General features: G+C 37.4%; 1 protein-coding gene across 3 annotated transcripts in view; it reads right to left on the reverse strand.

The window, feature by feature from the left end:
- Nucleotides 1-24,785, reverse strand: part of LOC128385796 (twitchin-like) — a 34,686-nt gene extending 9,901 nt beyond the window's left edge. The window contains exons 1-21 of one of the 3 annotated variants that reach the window (XM_053344713.1): nucleotides 24,070-24,785; nucleotides 23,913-23,934; nucleotides 21,818-21,980; nucleotides 18,421-18,571; nucleotides 16,970-17,829; nucleotides 15,382-15,790; nucleotides 14,988-15,284; nucleotides 14,796-14,926; nucleotides 14,484-14,727; nucleotides 13,520-14,415; nucleotides 11,501-12,587; nucleotides 11,346-11,432; nucleotides 10,695-11,257; nucleotides 6,485-10,628; nucleotides 4,600-6,369; nucleotides 3,544-4,428; nucleotides 3,085-3,462; nucleotides 1,190-2,875; nucleotides 1,043-1,062; nucleotides 877-961; nucleotides 22-801 (exon numbers count right to left, since the gene is read on the reverse strand). In XM_053344713.1, the coding sequence (XP_053200688.1) occupies nucleotides 22-801; nucleotides 877-961; nucleotides 1,043-1,062; nucleotides 1,190-2,875; nucleotides 3,085-3,462; nucleotides 3,544-4,428; nucleotides 4,600-6,369; nucleotides 6,485-10,628; nucleotides 10,695-11,257; nucleotides 11,346-11,432; nucleotides 11,501-12,587; nucleotides 13,520-14,415; nucleotides 14,484-14,727; nucleotides 14,796-14,926; nucleotides 14,988-15,284; nucleotides 15,382-15,790; nucleotides 16,970-17,829; nucleotides 18,421-18,571; nucleotides 21,818-21,980; nucleotides 23,913-23,934; nucleotides 24,070-24,403 (14,992 nt within the window). In that variant the 5' untranslated portion in view covers nucleotides 24,404-24,785. Of the gene's footprint in view, nucleotides 1-21; nucleotides 802-876; nucleotides 962-1,042; nucleotides 1,063-1,189; nucleotides 2,876-3,084; nucleotides 3,463-3,543; nucleotides 4,429-4,599; nucleotides 6,370-6,484; nucleotides 10,629-10,694; nucleotides 11,258-11,345; nucleotides 11,433-11,500; nucleotides 12,588-13,519; nucleotides 14,416-14,483; nucleotides 14,728-14,795; nucleotides 14,927-14,987; nucleotides 15,285-15,381; nucleotides 15,791-16,969; nucleotides 17,830-18,420; nucleotides 18,572-21,817; nucleotides 21,981-22,393; nucleotides 23,174-23,912; nucleotides 23,935-24,069 lie in introns of those variants that run through there. The other 2 variants (XM_053344714.1, XM_053344715.1) reach the window with 2 other exon arrangements.
- Nucleotides 24,786-24,911: the final 126 nt, after the last annotated feature.

The raw sequence follows: 24,911 nt of genomic DNA on the forward strand, positions 1-24,911 counted from the left end.
AATTGTAATTGTAACTCTTACCATTCTTATTAACATCACTAACTTCCAATGGTCCCTCTGGTTTACTTGGTTTACTAACAACAGTCACTTCAACATCGGCTTCGTCCATACCGTATTGATTTTTAGCTACAATACGATAAACGGCTGAGTCTTTGCGTTCGGCTTTGTCACATTGTAATTTCGTATGATATGGTTTGTTTGTTATCGTGAGCGCGCTTGTTTCTCTTACTGGCGATTCTTTGATGAACCATTGAACATCTGGAGCGGGTTCACCTTGTACAGCGACATCAAAGCCAAATTGTTGTCCTGCTTTAATCGAAACTGGTTTCAAGTTCTTACGGTCAATTCGTGGTGCTAATTTTCGTGGTTTACATGTTACTGGTTTACATGGTTCACTTGGTGTACCTTGGCCACCAGCATTTACTGCTCGAACTCTAAATTGATAAGTTTCTCCATTTTGTAAGTCACCAACTCGAACCTCTGTTGTTGGTCCATCAGTTTGAGCCGCTTTAACCCAGCGATTTGAGTCTGGGCTTTTCTTTTCTACAATGTATCCAGTAATTGGCGATCCACCATCTTTAATTGGTGCAGTCCATTTTAGGTCTACATGGTTTTTGTCGTAATCAGCGACTTGTGGCATTCCAGGAGCATCCGGAGTATCGAAGGGATTCTTAGCGATAATTGATTGAGCGGCTTCCAAAGGTTCAGATTCACCTTGAGCATTTACAGCAGTTACTTTGAACTTATATTCTTGATTTGGTTCTAAGTTGGTTACTTCCAATTCTGGACCATAAGCTTTACCTAAGAACGTAAAAACAAAATTCAGAAAATTAAATTTCGTAACAATCAACAATCGTAATTAAATAATCAACTAACCACAAGGGATCCATTTTCCTGATCCAGTTTCCATCTTGTACACTTGATAATAATCAACTGGAGAGCCACCATTATCCTTTGGTTCCTAGAATTTCAGAAAAAATTGCAAGTGATCAGAATTTAGAACGAATCATTTTTGTCGAGAATTTTTCGAGTATTAACTTACCTTCCATTTAAGTTTGCAGCCTAAATTTTTCGTTTTAAAGAAAATGATTAAAGAATAATAAGAGAAATAATAATTAGTACAAGAACTTGAACAGTTTTGATAAACATGAATACTAATTTAGTTTTAACTTTCGAAATTAAAAATTACCTTCTGCATGGATATCGGAAACGTCCAATGGTCCTTCGGGTGGCGAAGGTTTGTCCAGAACGTTCACTCGCACAGTTGCTTCGTCTTTGCCGTTTGCATTTGAAACAACGATTTTGTAAACACCAGCGTCGCATCTTTCAGCTAATGGTACTGAGAGTTTTGATCGATATGCTGGACTTTCAATTGTCGCTCGACCACCGGTAGGAAGTGGTGCATCGTTTAAGAACCATTGGACCTTTGGAGGTGGTTCACCAAATACTTTGACATCTATTTTAAGTGGTTTACCTGCGTGCAGCGTAATGTCCTTTATCGGGTCTACTCGAGGTGGGACATTTCTCGCTTTAGCTGTGACGGTATCACTTGGATCACTTGGTTGACTAGGACCGGCTTTATTAACGGCTCGAACACGGAATTGATATTCCATTCCCTCAGTCAAGTTGGAAACTCGAGCTTGACATTTGTCTCCGATAATCTCGCAAGCCTTTTGCCATTTGGTACTTAAATTGTCTTTCTTTTCAACGATATATGAGGTGATGGGACTACCACCATTGGACTCTGGAGCGGTCCAAGTGATGTCGGCATGGTGCCGATCCCAATCAGTTGCTTGAGGCTTACCTGGTTTTCCAGGTTCATCGAATGGATTCTTGGCCTCAATCGGCTTTTCTGTCTCTAATGGTTCAGATTCACCTTCTGGGTTAACAGCTCGAACTCGGAATTTATATTCTTTACCTGGAGTTAAACCTTTAACTTCAGCTTCGGTATCACGAGTGGTCAAAACGGGTACCCATCGGCCAGTATCTGTGTCCATTTTTTCAACCACATAATTGGACAAAGGTAATCCTCCATCGTCGAGCGGCTTTTTCCATGAAAGCTTACAGCCTTCAGCGTGCACATCAGACGTTTCTAATGGACCTTGTGGAGGTGAAGGCTTACCGATAATATTAAGCTCGACAGTAGCTTCGTCCATTCCGTGTTCATTTTTAGCTGTGATCACATAGCTTCCTGATTGCTCCCGAGTTGTTTTCACGAGCATCAATAGAGTATGATATGGTTCGGTGTCTACGGTCACATTGCCGACAGTTTTAAGTGGAGACTCTTTGAAAGTCCAAGTGATCGTTGGTGCGGGTTCACCTTTAACATCAACGTCAAATTTAACTGGTTGTCCGGCTTTAATTGTAGTTGGTTTCAAATTGGTTCGATCAATTCGAGGAGCAAGTTTTCTTGGCTTAGCAATTACTGAACGAGAGGGTTCACTTGGTTCACCAGGACCCGCTTTGTTGACAGCGATAACTCTGAATTCGTATTCAGCTCCTTCTTCAAGATCAGGACATGTTCCACTGGTAACATTACCGATAATTTCACGTCCTTTTTCCCATTTTCGAGTTCCTTTCTTCTTCTTCTCGATGATATAACCTGTAACTGGACTTCCACCATCTGATTCTGGTGCTTTCCAGGTCAAGTCTACATGATCGGCGTCCCAATCGGTCGGTTCTGGTCGTCCTGGAGCTCCTGGTTCATCGAATGGATTCTTGGCAGTTATTGATCTAGAGGGAAGACTTGGTTCACCAGGACCAGATTTATTTACAGCTATTACTCTGAATTCATATTCTTTACCCTCTTTCAAATTAGGAATATGAGCTTTGGTAATGTCACTTGGAATCTCGAGGGCTTTTTCCCATAAACCTCCTACAATTAAAAAGAGAAAAGTAGAATTAACTCAATTGATGATTTAAAATACAATATGTAAGTTATCCAATATTATAAATTCTCGTCATTGTGAATCTGATAAAACCTTAAGATTTTATTAGAGCCTCAGGAAATAAGGAACTTTTTACATTTGATTGCCAGATAATTGTCAAAGTGTTTGATTAGATTGAACTGTGATTTCAAATTACCTTTTTCTTTCTTTTCAACGATATAACTGGTGATCGGTGCTCCACCATCTCTCTCTGGTGCTTCCCATTTAATGTCCGCTGAATTTGGTGAAAATGCTGTAACTTGAGGTGTACCCGATTGACCAGGAGGTGAGAATGGATCCTTGGCAGTGATTGGTGCAAGAGTTTGTAATGGTTCAGATTCACCTTCCTTATTAACAGCCTTCACTCGGAATGAATAATCTTTGCCCGGAGTTAATCCAGTTACATCGAATTCTGGTAAAAATGTTTTACCGATTGGAACCCAAGAGCCAGTGTCAGGGTCGAGCTTTTCGACCACATAACCATCAAGAGGAATTCCTCCGTCGTCCTTTGGCTTATTCCATTTTAATTTACATCCTGTCAATCAAAATCGAAAGATATCCAATCAGAATCAATCAATCAATCAATTGGTTAACTAATTGTAATTGTAACTCTTACCATTCTTATTAACATCACTAACTTCCAATGGTCCCTCTGGTTTACTTGGTTTACTAACAACAGTCACTTCAACATCGGCTTCGTCCATACCGTATTGATTTTTAGCTACAATACGATAAACGGCTGAGTCTTTGCGTTCGGCTTTGTCACATTGTAATTTCGTATGATATGGTTTGTTTGTTATCGTAAGCGCACTTGTTTCTCCTACTGGTGATTCTTTAATATACCAACGGATCTCTGGTGCTGGTTCACCTTGAACGTCAACGTCAAATCCAAATGTTTCACCGACTTTAATATCAACTGGACGCAAGTTACGTCTATCGATTCGAGGAGGTAATTTACTTGGTTTACAAGTGACCGGTTTGGTTGGTTCACTCGGTTCACTTTGTCCACCAGCATTGATCGCTTTCACACGGAATTGATATGTTTCTCCATTTTCTAGATCAGGTACGCGAACCTCGGTTGCTGGCCCGTCAGTTTGAATCGCTTTAACCCATTTAGTTCCATCAGCTGATTTCTTCTCAACAATATAACCCGTGATCGGAGCCCCACCATCCTTAGTTGGAGCGTCCCACTTAAGGTCAACATGGTGACGATCGACTCCTGTAACTTCAGGTCGACCAGGAGTACTTGGAGGATCAAAGGGATTCTTAGCGATAATCGCTTGTTCAGCTTCTAAAGGAACCGATTCACCTTCGGCGTTAACAGCTGCGACTCTGAATTTGTATTCTTTTCCTGGCTCAAGATTAGCGACCTCAAATTGTGGTTCAAACGCTCGACCACATGGGACCCAACGTCCAGTTGCAGTGTCCATCTTTTCAATGGCGTAATGTTCAATTGGAACTCCGCCATCGTCTTTCGGCTTCTTCCATTTCAATTTACAACCTTAATTTAAATTTAGAATAATCAAAACATCGATTAGTTTATAATGATTTAATTGATTAGCAATTATTAATAAATTTTCTTAGCTCAAGGTCATTTGTTCATAATTAAAAAAAATCTTAATTATTAATTGAGTGACCAAAATTTTCTCTTCAAATTGAAAATACAACTGACCTTCAGCGTGGACATTAGAAACTTCCAATGGACCTTCGGGTGCTGATGGTTTATCCAGTACGGTTACATTGACATCGACTTCATCAACACCGTTGATGTTTTCGGCTTTGATTTTGTAAACACCAGTGTCTTTCCTATCAGCAGAAGTGACCAGGAATTTGCTTCGATTGGGTTCGTTATCAATTAAAACATGAGTATCTGCTGCTAAGGGTTTATCATTTTGGCTCCAAGTGACCTTTGGTGTTGGTTCACCCGCAACTTTAACATCAAACTTGATACTTTGTCCAGCATGGATGATAAGGTCACGTAAATTAGTTCGATCGATTCGAGGAGCTAAATTTCTTGGCTTAGCAGTGACGGAATCGCTCGCCTCACTTGGTTGACTGGGTCCAGCTTTGTTCACAGCTTTAATTCGGAATTTGTAAACCATTCCCTCGATCAGGTCAGTTACATGAGCTTCCGTTTCATTTCCAGGAACCTCGCCCGCTTTGACCCATTTATTACTGTACTTATCTTGTTTCTCGATTATATAGCCCGTGATGGGACTTCCTCCATCGGACACTGGTGCGTCCCAGACGAGGTCAACAAAGTTCTTGTCCCAATTCGTGGCTTTGGGTTTACCTGGTTTATCCGGTTGGTCGAACGGATTCTTGGCTAATGTCGGTTTTTCTGTTTCTAAAGGTTCAGATTCACCTTCGGCATTCAAAGCTTTTACTCTGAATTTGTATTCTTTGCCTGGAATGAGGCCAGTAATTTCTGCCTCAGGATCACGAGTCGTTGTAACGGGGACCCAACGGCCAGATTCTAGGTCGAGTTTTTCGACAACATATCCAGTTACTGGTTCGCCTCCATCGTCTTCAGGCTTTTTCCATGAAAGTTTACAACCTTCAGCGTGGACATCGGATACTTCGAGTGGACCTTTTGGTTTACTTGGTTTAGCGAGAACAGTCACTTCAACTGTCGCTTCATCGACACCGTGTTCGTTTTTAGCTGTGATAGTGTAAACACCATTTTGAGCACGTTTAGTCTTGGTCAGCATTAGTAAAGTATGATAGGGCTCATTTTCGAGCGAAACATTTTCTCCTGACTGAAGAGGCTCATTTTTGAAAGTCCAAGTGATCGTTGGTGCGGGTTCACCTTTAACATCAACGTCAAATTTAACTGGTTGTCCGGCTTTAATTGTAGTTGGTTTCAAATTGGTTCGATCAATTCGAGGAGCAAGTCGACGGGGCTTAGCAGTGATCGGTCTTGATGGATCACTTGGCTCACCAGGACCAGCTTTGTTCACCGCTAGAACACGGAACTCGTACTCAGTTCCCTCTTCAAGATCGGGAACAGTTCCATTAGTTACATTACCATGAATCTCGCGACCTTTTTCCCATTTTCGTCCTCCTTTTTTTCTCTTTTCAATGATGTATCCAGTGATTGGACTACCTCCATCCGAAGCTGGAGGAGTCCAGGTAAGGTCAACATGATCGACATCCCAGTCAGTTGGTTCAGGACGACCTGGTTTATTAGGTTCGTCGAATGGATTTTTAGCTTCAATACTTGTATCAGTCTCAAGTTCATCTGAATCTCCCTCTTTGTTTACAGCTCGAACTCTAAACTTGTATTTTCGTCCTGGCGTTAAATTCGTTACTTCGAAATGAGGCTCAGATGATTTACCAGCTGGAACCCAGCGACCAGTTTCTTCATCGAGCTTTTCGATCTCATAGCATTCGATTGGACATCCACCATCGTCTTCCGGTGGTTTCCATGCAAGTTTGCATCCTGCAATTTTCAGTGATAAAAGTAAAAGTTAGTAAAAAGAAAATCAATTGTATCAACTCGAATCTCGATTGAAAAAGATAAAAAAGGAATTTGTTTTAATTGTGCTGTAAATTACCTTCTGCGTGAACGTCAGACACTGTGAGTGGTCCTTTCGGTTTTGAAGGTTTACCCAAAACCGTAATGACAACTTCGGCTTCGTCTGAACCAACCTCGTTGGTTGCGGTCAATTTATAAGTTCCAGTTTCTTTTCGAGTGGCTCGAAGTAAACAAAACTTTGTATTATAATCGATGTTATCGATTTGATAAATTTGACCATTTTCAAGTTCTTTATCTTCATGTTTCCAAATGGTTTTCGGTGCTGGTTCGCCAATAACGTTGACATCGAATTGAACCATTTGACCGACTTTAACGGTAATACTTTTCAAATTTGCTCGATCGATTTTAGGTTTTAAGAATCGAGGTTTCATTAAGAAAGGTCCAGTTGAGTCGGAAGGTGCACCAGGTCCAGCTTTGTTTATCGCTTTAACTCGGAATTCGTACTTGTCACCAGGGGTTAAATCGTTAACTCGACCTTGACATTGAGGTCCAGAGACTTCGGCACATGTAACCCAATCGGGTGAGTATTTACTTTTCTTTTCAATTAAATAACCAGTCACTGGAGCTCCTCCATCGCGTACCGGTGGCTCCCATTTTAAGAGCACGAATTTCTCATCGTAATCGTCGACTTTAGGTAATCCTGGTGGTCCTGGAGGATCGAACGGATTTTTGGCAACAGTTGAGCGATCAGTTTCCAGAGGATCAGAAGCTCCTTCGTTGTTACAAGCCTTGACTCGGAAATTGTATCTTTTATTTGGTTCCAAACCAGCGAGAGCAAATTCAGTTTTATCCCCTGGTACTTTGCCGACAGGGACCCAACGACCAGTGGCCGCATCTTGTTTCTCGATTTGATAGTTCTCAATTGGAACACCACCATCATCCTTAGGTGGATTCCATGAGAGCTTACAACCTTCGGCATGAACATCAGACACTTCAAGAGGACCTTCGGGCTTTCCTGGCCTGTCGAGTACAATAACTTCGACTTCGGCTTCATCTTTGCCTGAAGCATTTTCAGCGTTGATTTTGTATTTTCCACTTTGAGCTCGAGTCATATTTCGCATTTGAATGTGAGTTTCGTAGTCTTTATTTTCAATCTTAATGTCGCCAGTTTCTTCCAATGGTTTGCCAGCGAATGACCAGCTGATGGTTGGCGGTGGCTCACCAGAAACCTCTACATCAAGTCGAGCCATATTACCCGCTTTAACGGTAATCTGTTGTAAATTATCACGATTAATTCGAGGTGCAAGATGCCGATGTTTGACCAGATGAGGTTTTGTTGGTTCACTCGGTTCGCTGGGACCCGCTTTGTTAACGGCTTTAACACGGAATTGATATTCAGCCTTTTCTTTAAGATTTTCCACTTTAGCCTTACAACTATCTCCCGAAACTTCGGCACAAGGTTCCCAAGAAGAACCAAATTTTTCCTTCTTTTCGACAATGTAACCAGTGATTGGAGCACCTCCATCATTCGCAGGTCGTTTCCAAACAAGTTGAGCACTTTGATTATCCCAATCGTCGACTTTTACATCAGTTGGTGCGTCAGGTTCATCGTAGGGATTTTTAGCAATCGTTGGTTCATCACTAACCAACGGCTCAGATTCACCTTCAGCGTTCTTAGCCTTAATTCTGAACTGATATCGTTTACCGGGTGTGAGTCCAGTGACCTCGAATGAAGTATCATCGGTACGTCCAATTGGAACCCAATTACCAGAGGCCAAGTCCAGTTTTTCAATAACATATGATTGGATTGGTTTACCTCCATCATCATCCGGTGGTTGCCAGGCCAATTTACAACCTTTAGCGGTGACATCGTTGACCTTTAATGGACCTTTGGGTCTACTCGGTGCCGCTAGAACAACAATTTCAATCTCAGCCTCGTCCTTACCATGTTCATTAGTAGCGACGATTTTATATTTACCGGAGTGTTTTCTCAATCCATCGGTAATATTAAATTTCGTATTATAATCAACATTAATGATATCATAATGTTCATCGTTTTTGACCTCATTGTCCTTGAGGAACCACTGAACCTTTGGCGGTGGTTCACCAGAAATGTTGACATCTAATTTGACCGATTTACCTTTTTTGATCGTAATCGTTTCCAAATTGGTTCGATCAATTCTTGGTTTTAACTTTCGGTGTTTAACAAGATGATTACCAGTTGGATCGGAGGGTTCACTTGGACCCGCTTTGTTCACGGCAATCACACGGAATTGATACTCTGATCTTTCGTGAAGGTCTTCAACTTTGGCCTCATTAACATCACCGGGAACTTCACAAGCTCGTTCCCAGATCAACTGGAATCTTTCTTTCTTTTCGATGATATAACGACTAATCTTAGCACCACCATCGCTCTTTGGAGGTGCCCATTTAAGGTCAACAGATTTGTTGTCATAATCAACAATCTCAGGTGTACCTGGTTTGTCAGGTTCGTCGTAAGGATTTTTAGCAATGATCGGAGATGAGGCTTCTAATGGTTCGGAATCTCCTTCGTCATTTTGAGCAACAACACGGAATAAATATTCTTTACCTGGAATCAGACCAGTTACCTCGAATTCTGGTTTATCGGTTTTACCACAACGAGTCCAACGGCCAGAATCTTTGTCGAACTTTTCGACTTCATAACCTTTGATTGTTGACCCGCCGTCGTCTTTAGGTTTTTTCCATGCCAATTTACATCCTTCTTTATGGACATCGGTCACTTCTAGTGGACCTTCAGGTTTACCTGGTTTCGAAAGGACTTTAATCTCAACGGTAACTGTATCGCTACCAGAAGCATTTGATGCTGTAATTGTGTACAATCCAGTGTGTGATCTTTTGGCCTTATGAAGGTTAAAATCGGTCTGATAATCTTTATTGACTATCTTAATGTGATCATCGTCGGTTAGCTTTTTCTTGGCCTCACCATAAGTCCAAACAACGGTTGGCGGAGGTTCTCCAGTGATATCGACCAAAAATTTAACTGACCTTCCGGCCTTGATGGTTATATTTTTCAGATTGGTTCGATCAATTTTCGGCTTTAAGTTGCGATGTTTAACGATATGAGGGTCAGTTGCGTCACTTGGTTCACTTGGTCCGGCCTTGTTCACAGCTCGAACTCTAAATTGAACTGTGTTACCTTCTTTAAGCCCAGTAACAGAGGCTTCGTTTTTGGCGTCAGGGGTGACCAAAACTTCAGTCCAATCGGAACTGAATTTATCTTTCATTTCAATGATGTAATGAGTAATTGGCCTGCCACCATCTTTTTCAGGTACAGCCCATTTAAGGTCACATTTTGTGTTGTCATAGTCGACGATTTCTGGTTTACCAGGTTTAGAGGGTTCGTCATATGGATTTTTGGCCACTACAGGGTCCGTTGTCTCAAGAGGATCAGATAAGCCTTCTTTGTTTACAGCTCGAACTCGAAATTTGTATTTCTTATTTTTGGTTAATCCTTCAACCTTGAAATGATCGTCATTAGGACCAACCTCACCGGCCTGGACCCATTTACCAGTGTCCAAGTCCATTTTTTCAATAACATAACCCTTAAGGTCAGTTCCACCAGTATCCTTAGGCTTTCGCCATTTGACCGTTACATGATCAGCTCGAATCTCTTCCAGGATAAGTGGACCTTCTGGTGCACTTGGTTTATCCAAAACAACAACATCGGCCTCAGAATAACAAGTTCCCGTTGAATTGGTCAAAGTGATACGATATTTACCACTGTCCCCACGAACAGCACTTTTGTTCTGGAAAACTGAATTCTTCTCATTTTTATCGATCACAATTTTACTACCGGGGAATAATTCCTCTCCGTTCAGTGACCAAATGATCTCTGGAGCGGGTTCACCAAAGAATTGTATATCGTACTTGATGACGGCTCCTTTTTTAACGACCAAATTTTTAAGTCCATCGCCGACAAGGTAAGGCTTCACGAACCGAGCTTTAACAATGTGAGGCTTTGTTGGGTCTGAAGGTTCACTAGGACCCGCTTTGTTAACGGCAATCACACGGAACTGGTATTGCATGTTTTCCTTAAGACCCGTTACTTTACATGTGGTCTTATTCCCGGGTACTTTAGGTCCAACCGCCCATTCGGGGGAAAATTTGTCTTTGAATTCAATGATATAATCTGTGATTGGACTTCCACCATCTTTTTCTGGTGCTTGCCATTTAAGGTCAACCTGTGAGGTTACAAATCAAGACAAAGGTTAAGGTCACATTCAGATCAAAATCTTTGATAAACTTACATGATCTTTGTCCCAATCAGTGACTTCGGGAGACTTTGGTTTAGATGGTTCATCATAAGGATCCTTGGCAATTATATCTTTGGCACAATTAAGCGGTTCCGAGGCACCTTTTTTGTTGACCGCTCGAACACGGAAACGATACTCTTTCTTGTATTCGAGATCGTTAACTTCAAATTTACAATCTTCGGTTGTACCAATTTCAACCCAACCTCCTCGAGAACTGACTGCTTGCCTTTCAACGACATAATGTTTCAAAGGTAATCCACCAGTATCTTTGGTCGGCTTCCAGGCCAGTTTACAACGATCACGGAAAAGGTCCAATATTTCAAGTGGACCTTCAGGTGGTGCGGGGACACCGATAAAGTTAATTTTCAAAGCCTTTTTAGTTTCACCTTCAGCATTTGCTAAAGAGAATTGATAATCATCTGAATTATCACGAGTTGTTTTTCGGAAGGTCAAAATCACTTTGTCGGGACGAACAACAACCTCAACATCCTTAGAAGAAACTGTTTTACCATTGCGAGTCAATTTAGCGACAATATCTGAAGTCCTTGTTCCCGGAACTGAAAAAACAAAAAAAACCGAATTCCAGATGAAAATCCGATAAAATAATAATCGATAACTTAATCACCGATAAACAATTGTGATTACCTGAATAGGGAACATCAATTATAAGCGGTTTTCCAACGTCAGATTGAAAGTCAGTCTGTTCAAGTTTAATTATCGGAGGTCGTTCAGCTGAAAAACGGAAACGAAATGAAAATTAGATCACATTGAAATCGTCGATTAAGTGACAATCAACTTACCCTCATCAACTGTAAGTCGACATTTGGTTTTAATATTTGGCGTTGCTGCCATGTATTCACCGGCATCTTCAAGTTTGGCCGCATCAATGGTGAGCGTATATTTATCATCATGGTACTTGATGTGAATTCTTTCATTGGGTGCTACCTCTTGACCATCTTTGTACCATTTCAATGGCGCTCGAGTATCGGTCATTTCAACTTCGAAGACAATTTGTTTCTTCTCAAGGGTGTGAACATCTTCGAGTTTCTTTTTGAATCGATTTGCAGGTTCAACGAGAACCTCAGATTCCGTTTCATCTCCTTTGGTCTTTGCTAAATATTTTCCTTCATCGGTAACTTTACACTTCTTGATGATCAATTTCCGTTTCCTACCTTCTGCAATAATATCATAATGTTTATCCTTCTTAATCTCTTCCCCTTGAAAATACCAGGTAACTGGAGCTTCCCAATCATCAACCTCACACTCAAGAGTAATGGTTTCACCTTCGTTGACCCTCATTGATCTTAGAACCCTCATGAATTTGAAGGCTTGTTCTGCGATGGTCAATTTGGTCGAGGTGAACTCTTCAGAACTTATTCGACAGGTATATTCAGACGCATCGTCCATGGTGCAGTTTTGAATTTTGAGAAACTTCTTCCCCAAACCATCTTGCTCGATAATGTATTTGTCAGAATTTTCCAATTTCTTTTCACCTTTATACCATTTAACTGGTGCCTTAGGTGAGTTACAGGCACATTCTAGGACACATTCACGATCGGTGTAACCTTTACTCTGTGGTGGTAATTTCTTGACAAATTTGTAAACGGGATCCGGTGGTTCGACATCCAGATAAGCCTCGGTGGTCGCATCTAAACATTTACAAATATATTTGCCTTCGTCTTCAACTAACGGGTTAATTATCTCCAATACATGAAGATCGCCCTGTGAGACCATGTGGTTTTTCCGTCCCATGAAAAGCTCTTGCTTATTCTTGAACCATTTAGCTTTAATTCCAACCTTACTGAAGACACATTCGAATCGAATTTTTTTATCTCTTCCTTCCTTACACTTTTGATTCTGTAAGGGTTTGGTAAAAATCTCAGGTTTCTATTGATTTAAATCAGAAAATGAAAAGAAAAAGTCACAGTTAAAATCAAATTGCAACAAAATTATCAAAAACAATCAACTAATCACAATGAGAAAACACCAATAAAAACAACAATAAGAAAGTCACAATACAAAACAAAACAATGTAAGCAAATGAAACCAGTTAATTAATTCAAGCAAATTGTTACCGTTAAAAGTTAATTACATCACGATAAAGCTTAATAACATTGATGATGATTTAATACTAAAAAGCAATGACCACAACATTGACCAACCAATTTAGAGGCAACAACGATTAACAATCAATCACTAATGAAAATTAATCTTTGTAAACCAATTGACTTTGATTTGTTTTCTTGATTATCTAAAATTTGCGTCCTCATAATTAACACAAAAACTTATGGTAATTATGATTAAGCTTTTAAGTCAATTGGCTTTAATGCCAAACCTCGCGTTTTTTACTTGGAGGGTGTAAGACAGGCCAGTCTGGTATTATCTCGGCGAGTGATGGTCGGCGACTTCCTCTTGGACTTGTCACATCGTTCTTATAATTGTCGAAACAATTTGATTCGGGTAAAATTGGATAAACATATGAAAACGATAATATTATTGTATCGATATGAGACAAAAAAAACTAATACGAAATTTGGATTGAACCGATCGATATGTAATCGATTATATCTAATCCCCTCGAGCGACAATTAAACATGTATTAATACTTGATAGTAGTTAAGACATTGAACATAAAGATAATTTTAAATTGTTCATGGAAAACTTTGATTGTTGTGATGAACTTTTTTTACTCTTGTTCGTTGTCAGAATCTATTAAAAGCTTATCAAGTTATCTCGTTTCATGTTTCATTCGGATAATCAGCTGATAACTTTTTTCTTCGATTGATTAAAAGTTAGAAATGTTAAATTGTTACAATTACCTTAATTTCCTTAAGTGATGCTCTTCTTTCATCTTCAACAGCTTTTAAATTTCCCCAATCAGGATCATCTGATTGCTTTTTCCACTGTTGTCTTTTACCTCGTTTTAACATGGCACGGAAATCCATACCTTCCTCACCGCCGATAAACAAACCGATCTCTGCTTTCGCCTCGCCATGTACATTGTAGGCCACTATGGTGTATCTTCCTTCATCGGCTGATTTTGACTTTTTGATACAAAAGTAAACCGTGTTGGTAGAACCATCGGTAACTATTGAATATCGTCCGCCCTCGTAAATTTCTTGTCCATCTTTGTACAATCGAAACTGAGGGACGGGATCACCTTCAACGTCGAATTGAATAAAGGCCGTTTTACCTTCGGTACCTTGCTGATTTTCCCCGTAATTTGTGATCTTTGGTTCTTTTCCTTTAGGTTGTAATGCTATTCCAGGTTTATCGGTTGGATCAAATTCAGCGGTTGATGGACGACGTGAATCACTTGTCCGTCGACCAGGAGAGGCTCGTAAACTTTGTACATCACCAACATCGATGAAAGAACCTCGTCGAACTTGATTACCTGAAGGGTCGATAAATGAACCTCGTCTTCCACCAGGTTTCGGCTCTGGTTCCGGTGTGGGTTCTTTCACCATCGGAATAGACGCTTTCTTTTTCAGAGGTGGTCCACCCTGAGAATCGAATGAATCTTCTCGTGGTGGCAATGGTGATTTCTCCTTTTCCACCTGAATATCTGGTATCGAACTTTGCTTTTCGATCGGCTTTTTGACCGGTTTCTCTTCTTCTTTAGGTTTTTCTGGTTCAAGTTTTGCCTTCTTTTCCGGTTGAGCCTCTTCAGGTTTGGCTTTTTCTTTCTTCACCGGTTCACGTTTAGCGACGGTCACTAGATGATAATCGAAGATAATTGAACATGAGTTGGTTTCAATACCGATTTGCAATTGATAAACTTACTCTTGACCGTTAATTCAGCCGCTGATTCAATTTCTCCCCCTGAATTAGCCACTTTGACAATATATTCACCACTGTCCTCAAATAAAGCGCTCGTTAATTTCAGGACAGATGAAGATTCAGTTGAAACAATTGAATATTTGGAAGAAGATGAAATTTTTTTCTTATTATAGAACCAGTTGATTGTTACTTTTTCCTTTGATGTGAATTTACACGCAAATTCAATCTCAGCTCCTTCATTGATAGTCTATGAGTTGGTAGAGTAAAATGTTCACAATTACGTTCAGCAAATTTCAATTTCTCTAATTAACTTACTCGTGATTTGATTTGCGAGATAAACATTGGCTTTGCGACTTTTACTCCAGGTTTGGCCTGAGGTTTGTTTTCCTTGTTCTCATCGAGTTTCGGTTTCTTAGCTGGTTCTTGATCTTTAGCTTCAACCATATCTACGAAATGAAATCAATTGATTAGAATCGTTCATAATTATTAGCATTATTTTTCTTTTACCTTCGACATCGACTGTAACCGCTTGCGAAGTACATTCTCCCTTCTCGTTCTTTGCGACTACTTTGTAAGTTCCTTTGTCTAACTTTTCGGCCTTGTCGATCTCTAAGGCCACAGCGTATTCTCCTTTAGATACTTCCTGGATTCGAACAACGTGCCGTGAATCTTCACGAATAACCGTTGATTCTTTCATCCATTGAACCTTCGGTGCGGCACCCGAAGCGATTCTAACCTCAATGACAACCTTTCTCTCTTTGGTTTGTTTAATTACTTTGGGTTTCTCTTTAATTACCGGAGCCACTGGAAAGAAAACGAAAAATAAGAAAATCAATTAGCTAATCAATGATCAGAAGAAAAGAAGAAGAAAACAAAAATCAATCAATCGAAAGTCTCTCACATTCAATATTGAGCTTCAGATTGGCATTACTTTCACCGGCAGGATTACGGACATTACACTTATATTGACCTGCATCGGTCAGTTCGGGATCTCGTAATTCTAATCGTATAAGATAAACATCAGTTGTCTCTTCTTTAACAATTAACTTAATTCGAGTTGTTTCTCGGACAATAGTTCCATCGTTGTACCAAACAATGTCTGGTTTGGGTTTCGACCGAACTTTACATTCCATTATTATTAACTTTCCATTATTTTCGGGAATGATTTTCGGCTTTTCAACAAAGGTCGGAGGCTCGCCCGCCTTTTCAATATCACCACCTTCGATGTTGAGATTAAGATTAGCATTAATATCACCGTGACTATTTTTAATGTTGCACTTGTAGACACCGCCGTCATCTTTAACTGGATCCTACAGGGAGATTAAGAGACAAAATGATGACAATTAACAGGACTGAAATGAGAACAATTTAACCTTGAAAATGAAAGAGTTGACAAAATTTTCTCTCTCTCTCTGGATAATTAAACGATTCTATGGGTTGGATTATCTCTCAAGTTGGATGATAATCCGACAAAGAAAGAGAAACTTTTTCTCTTGGAAAATAATAACAATTTAATACCATTCCAATGATATTAGATTACAGCCAAAGGAGAGATATAATTAAATAAGATGAGGAAATGAATGATAATGATGATGATAAAAAAATGATAAGAGATAATAAAACTGATTAGATGAAAATCACAATAAAGAAACAAATTGTTTTCGAATTCATTTTTTTCTTTCTCTTCCTTCATCATGAATTGTCCTATTTTCTGCTCTGATGATTATTATCGTCTCTCTCTCTCTCTCTCTCTCTCTTTCTTTCTTTCTTTATCTTCCCAATAAAATGGTTTAAGAATCTGAGTAACATTTATACTCGTGTAGTTAATACAATATTCCCATGTGAATATAAATACTACTGAGTTTGAAATATCTTCTGGCAAGTTACTAGAATCCAAGGGCATTTAGAAACGTTTTCCTCATCCTCGTTCCTCTGTAATAAGCAACCTGATTTCAGACCCTTTCTTTACTCTCTCTCTCTCTCTCTCTCTCTCTTCATCTTCCATCATCAAGTTATATACTCTCTGAAACTCACACTTCCTTTTATTACTCGGTGATTTAATGATTTCACACACAAAGTTAACCTAAGATTAACCAGAAGGAATTCTAATAGAGAGAAAAATTTTTGGCTCTAGTCCAATTTCAGCTCAAAGAGGAGGATCAAGAGAAACTCGAGTAAAAAGAGACACATAAAACACATAGAGATTCAAGAGATGAAAATGTACCGTTAGAGTACATTTTTAGACCTTATTATTAGCATATTTGTGTTCGTATGGTGGTTGGTTTAAAGTCATTTTAGGATGATTTGTGAAGAGAGAGAAGATAGAGTAAGGAATATCTTTCGAAAAATACTCCAGATGCGATTATCATCTTTCTCAGCAATTATTACTTATTACTATTATTATTTTCTATTTATGATATTCTGTTATTATTATATCATTTTAGAGGAGAAAACTTTTTGTTTATTATTCGGTTCTTTTTTCTTCTTACCTTGATTTCAAGACGAACAGTATATTCATCGGAACCTTCAGAAATCACACTACTCTTGAATCTTGTCGATTCTTTTACTAGAGTTGATCCTTTGTACCAAATCGTCGTAATTTTTGTCGTTGATTTAACTCTACACTCCATTACTATCAGGGCTCCATTGTCTTTTGGAATGATCTTTGGCCTGGTCACAAAGGTGGGTGAAAGGTCTTCCTCTTCTCCACCTCCCTGGAAGTTAAGAGCTATATTGGCATTAGATTCACCTAATTCGTTAACGGCATTACAACGATAAGTTCCCCCATCATCATTAGAGGGATCACTAATCTCCAATGAGAGAGCGAAAGTATCTTTATCGATCTCTTTGATGACCGCTTTATGTCGAGTACCCTCTTTAATGACCTTCGTCCCATGGTACCAAGAGATATCGGGCTTTGGATTAGCTTCAACGATACATTCCAATACAAGGTCACCACCAACTTGACGGATTGTTGGTTTTTTCGGGAAACGTGGAGCTTTACCCTCGGGTAATTTGGGTCTTCCACCTTCGAAGTTTAGATTTATGTGAGCGAAACCTTCGCCTTTTGAATTTTTTGCCACCAATCGATACTCTCCACCATCTTCACCACCAACTCGACTTAATTCAAGTGATGCAACATGATGGTGCTTATCAGAGACTAATTTATATTTATGACGAAGATCCTCCTTGACGAGTTTACCTTTATGAAACCATTCAATTGTCGGCGCTGGTTCGGCGACCAAGCGACACTCGAAGATAATTTTACTTCCATCATCTGATTGTTTTATCACAGGTTTTTCGGTGAATGTCGGTTTAGCATTATCAGTCGGTACTGAAGAATCATCACCTGATGAATGAAAAGTGAAAATGAAAACGAAATTAGAGAAAAAAAATCCAGACAAACTTCAACTCGTAAAAACGAATAGTAGGTAATCAGCTGTTTGTTTGTTTATCTTTTCCAATTCGAAAGAAAATAATATAAGATCATCAGTTTCAGGGGCAAATCCTCAGTAATATGAATAAACCTGATTCTAATTCTAATTGTAAACATATTACACATTTTCTAGTCTGAGAATTAAAATGTTTACACTACTTGGCACAACTTTAATTCTCTTCAACGAAGAGAAAATATTTATTACTAAACAATTAATTTGATTGAGAGAAATTAAAAATTGGCAGAAAGAGAAAGTCAAATATTCAACAATCAGCTGAACAATTAACAATCCAAGTAAATTGAATCAACAATTAAATCTACAAATATTAATACAATTGATTGAAAAAAGTCTTTACTAGTGTTAATCGATTTCTCCATTGAGCCAAGACAAAGATCTCAACCCTTTCGTTAGATATTAATTATATTAGTTGGTAAGCAATTGATGACAATTAGGATAACTAATTTAAGGGAAAACAATTAGCAATCAATGAACAATTAACTTACTGTCAAAATTGAGACTTATGCTTGCGTTGCTTTCGCCAAGCTCATTCTTAGCAATTACTTTGTATTTTCCAGCGTCTTCAACACGAACCTCAGTAATTTCCATATGAGCCAAGTAACTATTGGATTTATCTGCATCCTTTTTAACAGTTAACTATTAGAGAAAAATAATTAACAAGATTAGGAACAAATTACAAACACAATTAATTGTTGATTCGTTTTCTCTCTTTTCTTTGGAATCATAACAATTACGATGATGATTTAAATTCTTTCAACAATGTTTACTTTTCCATTTGATCATTTCTCATGTGATTCTTGTTACATTATATTTAGATTATTAATTTAATCACAATAAGTAAACTAATTACTATGTTCGTATCTAAATAATTATACACCTTTAATTATCTTCACCATTAATTATGATCCATTTACTTTCTTACAGTTGATTCTCTTTGTTTCTCCATCAACTGAGAATAGAATCACAATTTTCTTGGCTTCTTGTTTTCTATTCCAATTAATAGAAAACAAGATGGAGAAAGAAAAAAGAAACAAAATAACATTGATCTTAATGACGATCAACAGATTAATATGATGATAAGTTAATTATTCACTAAATGGATTCCATTTTAATCCATAGAAAAATGTTCAAATTCTAAGTAAAGGATTAACAAGATTAGAGAAGAAGATTATCTTTTATTTGATATTTTCGATTCTGAAATTCACATGAAAAGGAAAACAACCTTTCTGATTGAATTGATTTCGAATACAATCAATTAGAATGTAACATATTCTATTCTATTCTATTGTAAAATTGTTTCCTCTCGAAATTTTTACCGTTATAAATACTCTATTGAGCTTATTCTCATCTTTTGCTGAATATTATTTTCTTCTTCCTGAAGTCTCAATGCTCCTTTGGTGTCTATCCTTTGGCCTTAATCAGCATCTCATCCACATCATTATCATGTTTTCCTCTTGTCACCGTCGCTTAATGAGATTAATTTTCAGAAATAGATGAAGACACACTTGAAGATGTGATGCCAATCTGATTAACATTGTCTAACATTAAATTTCTTGGCTCTTCACTTTTACTGCTCTTTTTTTAATCAACAAGTAAAATTGTTTTTCTTATCCATTTTCCCTCAACAATTAGCGCGTTTATTGGACTTGGACAGTTCGAACTGTGTTAACTGATAATCAGCTCAAAGAATTTTCGTAAGATAAGCAAAGATCAATGTCCTGAATGGAATTCATCACCTCTCATCACTTCAATTTCAAGATGATGATGAGATTATTTGGTGTTATTTGAGATTCGAAAAAGAGAAAAAAAGTTCTTAGTGATTTATGATCTATTCAATCCATGATAACTACATGATAGAAGAAGATGATGAAATTAGAAAAAAAGATAAAAACAAATTCTAATAATTCTGAAATTTATATATATCACCGACGCTCTTTTCTCTTGATACTCAGAAAAGCTTCATCTTTGATACCTTTAAACTTTTCGACAAAGATATGAAAAGATGAATAACAAAAACGAAGAGAGAGAGACAGAGATGAAGATAAGCTAAAAATAGTAAATGATGGAAGCTCAGATCATCTCATTGGTAAAATTTTCCAAATTACTTGTTAATCTGTGGTTGCCCGGAAGATTTTCTTTACGCCTGTAAATATTACGTTCTTCTCATCATCATCTCTCTTTCTATTCAAAGCCTTAAATATTTATTTGAAAATGAATCTGGATAGTTGCCATGATGAATCGGGGTCTTTATGGGCTGCGTTGCCTTTCAACTTTTATTGTCACGTTTGTGGATTTCTGGTCGCGTCTTTGCCGTTCTTTCTACAAAGATTTGCTTGGATTTACCAAAGCCATAATCTAGCTTTTAAAGAGGCCATTTATTATTCTTTAATTGTTTCCTCACTATTGTTCATCTTTAATCCTCTGGTCAAGCTGAACAAAAACTCAATCGAACTTCTGAAAGCAAGGCAGTGTGTCACTCTCATAAATTTGGCTTTAATTCTATCATGTTTATCTCTTTTTAATATTTCTTTGGCTCTTTTCCTTACCATCCTTATGATGCCCATTGCTTACATTTGTGTTTCTCTTCCAAACAATTTGCTTAGAAAACTTTTTTCACCATTGGTGTTTCTCATTCATCCTCTATCAATAAGTTATCTTTGTATACTTGGTACATCATTATGGTTCAATTCTCAATTGGACATTACCTCTCATATTCAACAGTCTTTTCAGAATCATAAATCGTTGCTACTTGGTCAACTGGAGGATTGGTACATTTATGGAAATTGGACTTATCTCTTTGGTTCTGCTTTTCTCTTCCCAATCTGGCTTCAAATTATTGATTGAATTTACCTTGCAAATGAAAACAGTGATAAATTGTGAAAGTGTCTTCATCCTTGTTTCAAGTTTAACATGACCAACATATAATTTAATCTACAGTCACAATATTGATTGGGATTCGTGAATCAATAATGAGAACGCAAATCGATAAAGACTTTGACTATTCCATTTATATGAATTTATCTTCAATTAGTGAGTTTCATCAACATTTACAATGTTTCATATTGTCAATGATAACGAAATGTTCATTGTAAGTTGATTACTCCAATTAGTTTAAATGGTTCAGAGAGATTTGTCCTTTCAATAAACAATAAGATAATCAAATCGGATTGAAAATTTTGCTGCACTTTGATTTTAGTTTAATGAAAACGATAACAAATAAATAAATGGTGATTAAGTTGAAACGCTTTTTGATTAATATTATTACAGGAAATAGATTGTAAATCGAATCTAAATATTGTGATGGTAATCATTTGATTCCTATTGAACGAATACAATGTTCAAAAATAGTCCAAGTGAAAGCATCTCTCTCTCTCTCACTCTCTCACTCTCACTCTGCGCACCATTCTGGTGTTCCAATAATATGAAAATCGGTGAATAGAATCAGAAAAACTGGAACAGAATTTGGTTGAAAGATTTAACTTTGTTTACCGGTTGTTTATGTGTTATATTTATTCAACATGATCCACACGGCACACTCTCTCCCTCCCTGATCTTTACTCTCTCTCTCTCACCCACCATGTATACTCAGAATTATCATCATTTTGAAACATGATACAGAGATTAAAGTCAATGGAAAAACTCAGAAGAGAGAAAGAGATGCTAGAAAGGAATGGAGATTATTTTGGAAACCAAGGTAAACCTCAACTTATCCCTTAAGAGAATCAAAATACTGCAAAGATCATCATCATAACCACCTAAGTGATAAACTTTAATAATGGAATCAAACTAATATCTTTAGTAGAATATTGAGAATTTTCTATTTGGCTAGTCTCACAATGATCTCCAACTAATCCACTTAATCCAATTCTTATTTTATCTTACCTTGTATCGAGATGAGGCTTCGATCGCTGTACCGTTATGATACCAGGAAACTGCTGGTTGTGGATCAGCTGTGATTTTACATTCAAATATTAATCGACGACCATCGTCTTCCTGTTTGATCGCTGGTTTCTTAGCAAATGTTGGTGCTAGTCCATCAATTTGTCTATAATTCCATATGAGATGACCATTAGATGACCAAATGAATGGAATAAACAATAGAGAAAACAAAAGCAAAACTTTATTAGCAAATATTTTCTTCTATTTTCTTCATTAAATTGATTGATTTTTTCTCTTTCAACACTGTTAATATCTCTCTTGTAAATCCACATTCAAGGTCATTACCACCTCTAATTCAAAGTTAACTAAAATTCGAATATAACATCAAATGGACAATTCAAATTGTCGCTCGACCTTTTTTTATGTTCACGAGTTTGAACATTTCAAGATATCTGAGTCTCAGCATTCAGTTAGATTTATCAAAACTCGACATGTTAACAATTTCAAATCGTAATTAATTTTCACTAGAATTAACTGGTTTTTTCGGCTCCCTATTAAATCAACAGTTAATTTACAAACCTCGAAGCCATTGTTAAATTATTTTCGTCAAAACAATCACTGGACTATGATGGAAAAATGGACAATCAAAGTTGATTATGATCAACAATTAAGATGAGAAACACAAATCAAACAAATGATAACACAATTAAAATCAAACGCCTAATTAGGACTATGCTTTGAAAACTGGTGACAATGATACAATGATTGAGTTGGATGGTGAATCAATTAACAACAATTAAACTTGTCAAAGATGATTAAGTTAATTATGATAAAGATGATGAGGATGAGCAAGATGAAAACGAATCGGGAGTAAAGGTCGAAAATCAAGTTCTAATTCGTTATTTTTTTTAACAATTTCTTATTCGATTTGATAATAATAAAAATAGTTGTAACTGTTGATTATCGTTGATTGTCACAATTTGGTTGTAATAATTTACTATCAATTGAGTTGAGATCAATATTTCATATCATTATTTAAAATTAATCAACTAGAAACTTAGTATTTCAATAATAATCAAAGGGGTAACTTTACGAAGTTTTTAATTGTCGTTCCATTATTATTATTATCCGATGATAATAATAATGGTTTGATGATGATTAAGGATTTGGTGACAATTAGCACCTTAAGTTGTAATTATCCAGCATCCAGTTGAATTGATTCCATTCAGCAAACAAACAAAAATTAAACTAATTCAATCAATCGAGCAATCAAACTTAATTGAAAACAATCACTGAAGTTCTGATGATCAACCGTTGTTACAACAACAACAACAATAACAACTGTTGACTCGAGTCTTTCACTACACAAACATACACACATGAACACTCACTCACTCATACACACACACCACAGACACAGAGAGAGAGAGAGAGAGAGAGAGAGAGAGAGAGATTATCTCTCTTTTTCTCTCTTTCTTATCATCTTGGTCTTTCTCTGTTTCTCTTTTTTACTTCTCTGTCGACTTTTGAACTTATACGAACAAGAATGCGGTCCATTTTTGGCCAACTTCGAGAGACCTTAAAATATATGCCAACTAAGAGTGGGTGCGACTTAGAAGCCTCTTCTTACTCTCTTTCGAGCTTTTTCTTTCTTTTTCTCTTTCTTTCATCGTCCTCAGTTCTTGGCTTATAAATAGAGAGGAGGGAACAACTCGAACAAGATATAAATATAAATAAGTATATTTTTCCATCTCAGTGAGAGAGAAAAAGGGATGAGTGCGAGAGAGAGAGAGAGAGAGAGAGAGAGAGAGGGGGGGGAAGGTTCTCTAGAAAGAGATAGAGAAAAAAGACAGAGAAAAATTGAGAAAGCGAGAGAGAGGAAGAGAGGGAGAGGGAAATGATAATTTCGAAAACAAAATTGTTCTGATGAAAACTCGATGCACTTTTCATGCTCAATGATTAACTTAAAGAGACATTTTCACCCTCCCCCGTTCAGTAGTAACTTAATCACTTTCGTAAACAATAATTAATAATAAACTATTATCGATTCTCTATCATGATAATGATTAAAACTTTGAAATGATAAATTGTCACTTACTCATCATGAGGAGAATCCACCGCTGATTGAATGACGAGATTTGGATTGAAGGAAATGAAATAAAACAATTGAATTTGATAATTAGATAAATTGAATAGTTGAATTATTAATAGATTGCTAACAATTAGATTTCCATTTTTCTATGATTAAAACTTACGAGTAAAGTTTAATTTAATCGAGGCCGAAACCTCGCCCTGTTTGTTTTTCGCTTTAACCCAATAAATACCAGAATCTTCACCGATAACATCGTTTAATTCAAGAGAGACCAGAAATTTATTCGGACCAACTTCGGTTATTCGAGCTTCGATTCTTTGGTCATCTTGTATTTGAACATCACCTTTGTACCAAGTTATCTTTGGACGAGGGGATGAGATGAGTTGACATTCGAAAACCAAACGATTTCCATCATCTTCTTGACGGATTCGCGGTTTCTTGGTGAATGTTGGTGCTATTTCCTCACCGGCATCGTCTATACTTCGTTTACGATTCATTGATCTGAACCATTAACGAAAATTCAGTAAAATATAAAATGAGAACACGAGGAAAAATAAAACTTGTGAATCACTTTATCATGTATTCGTTTCACCAACGAATGGAAACTCATCCACAAAAGAAAAACAAAACGAACTTTCAGAGTGGACACAGTGGACACACAATAGAACAACAATAATAACAATCCGATCACAATTCACTTATTAATTGTTATGTAATCGACAGGAGGAAATGTTAACAATAAAGATTACAAATCTATCGAATTATACAAAGTTTGCGAAAAGAGAGAAAATAAAATGATGAAAATTCATGTTCGATTTTGTTTTCTTCCAAACATTCAACACAAAAGAGGAAGACACACTCAGGAAGCGCAGGGCAAACAAACAGGCACCACCCATGGAATTGAAATTCATCATGTTCATCATCATCATCGTTTAAAAATGTAACTACTTCATTGGTTATAACTGACATCGCACCATCAGCAATTTACTTATCTTCAACATTATC

This window comes from Panonychus citri, unplaced genomic scaffold (assembly GCF_014898815.1).
Source record: "Panonychus citri isolate SS breed McGregor unplaced genomic scaffold, ASM1489881v1 Contig00050, whole genome shotgun sequence".
NCBI lineage: Eukaryota > Metazoa > Arthropoda > Arachnida > Trombidiformes > Tetranychidae > Panonychus > Panonychus citri.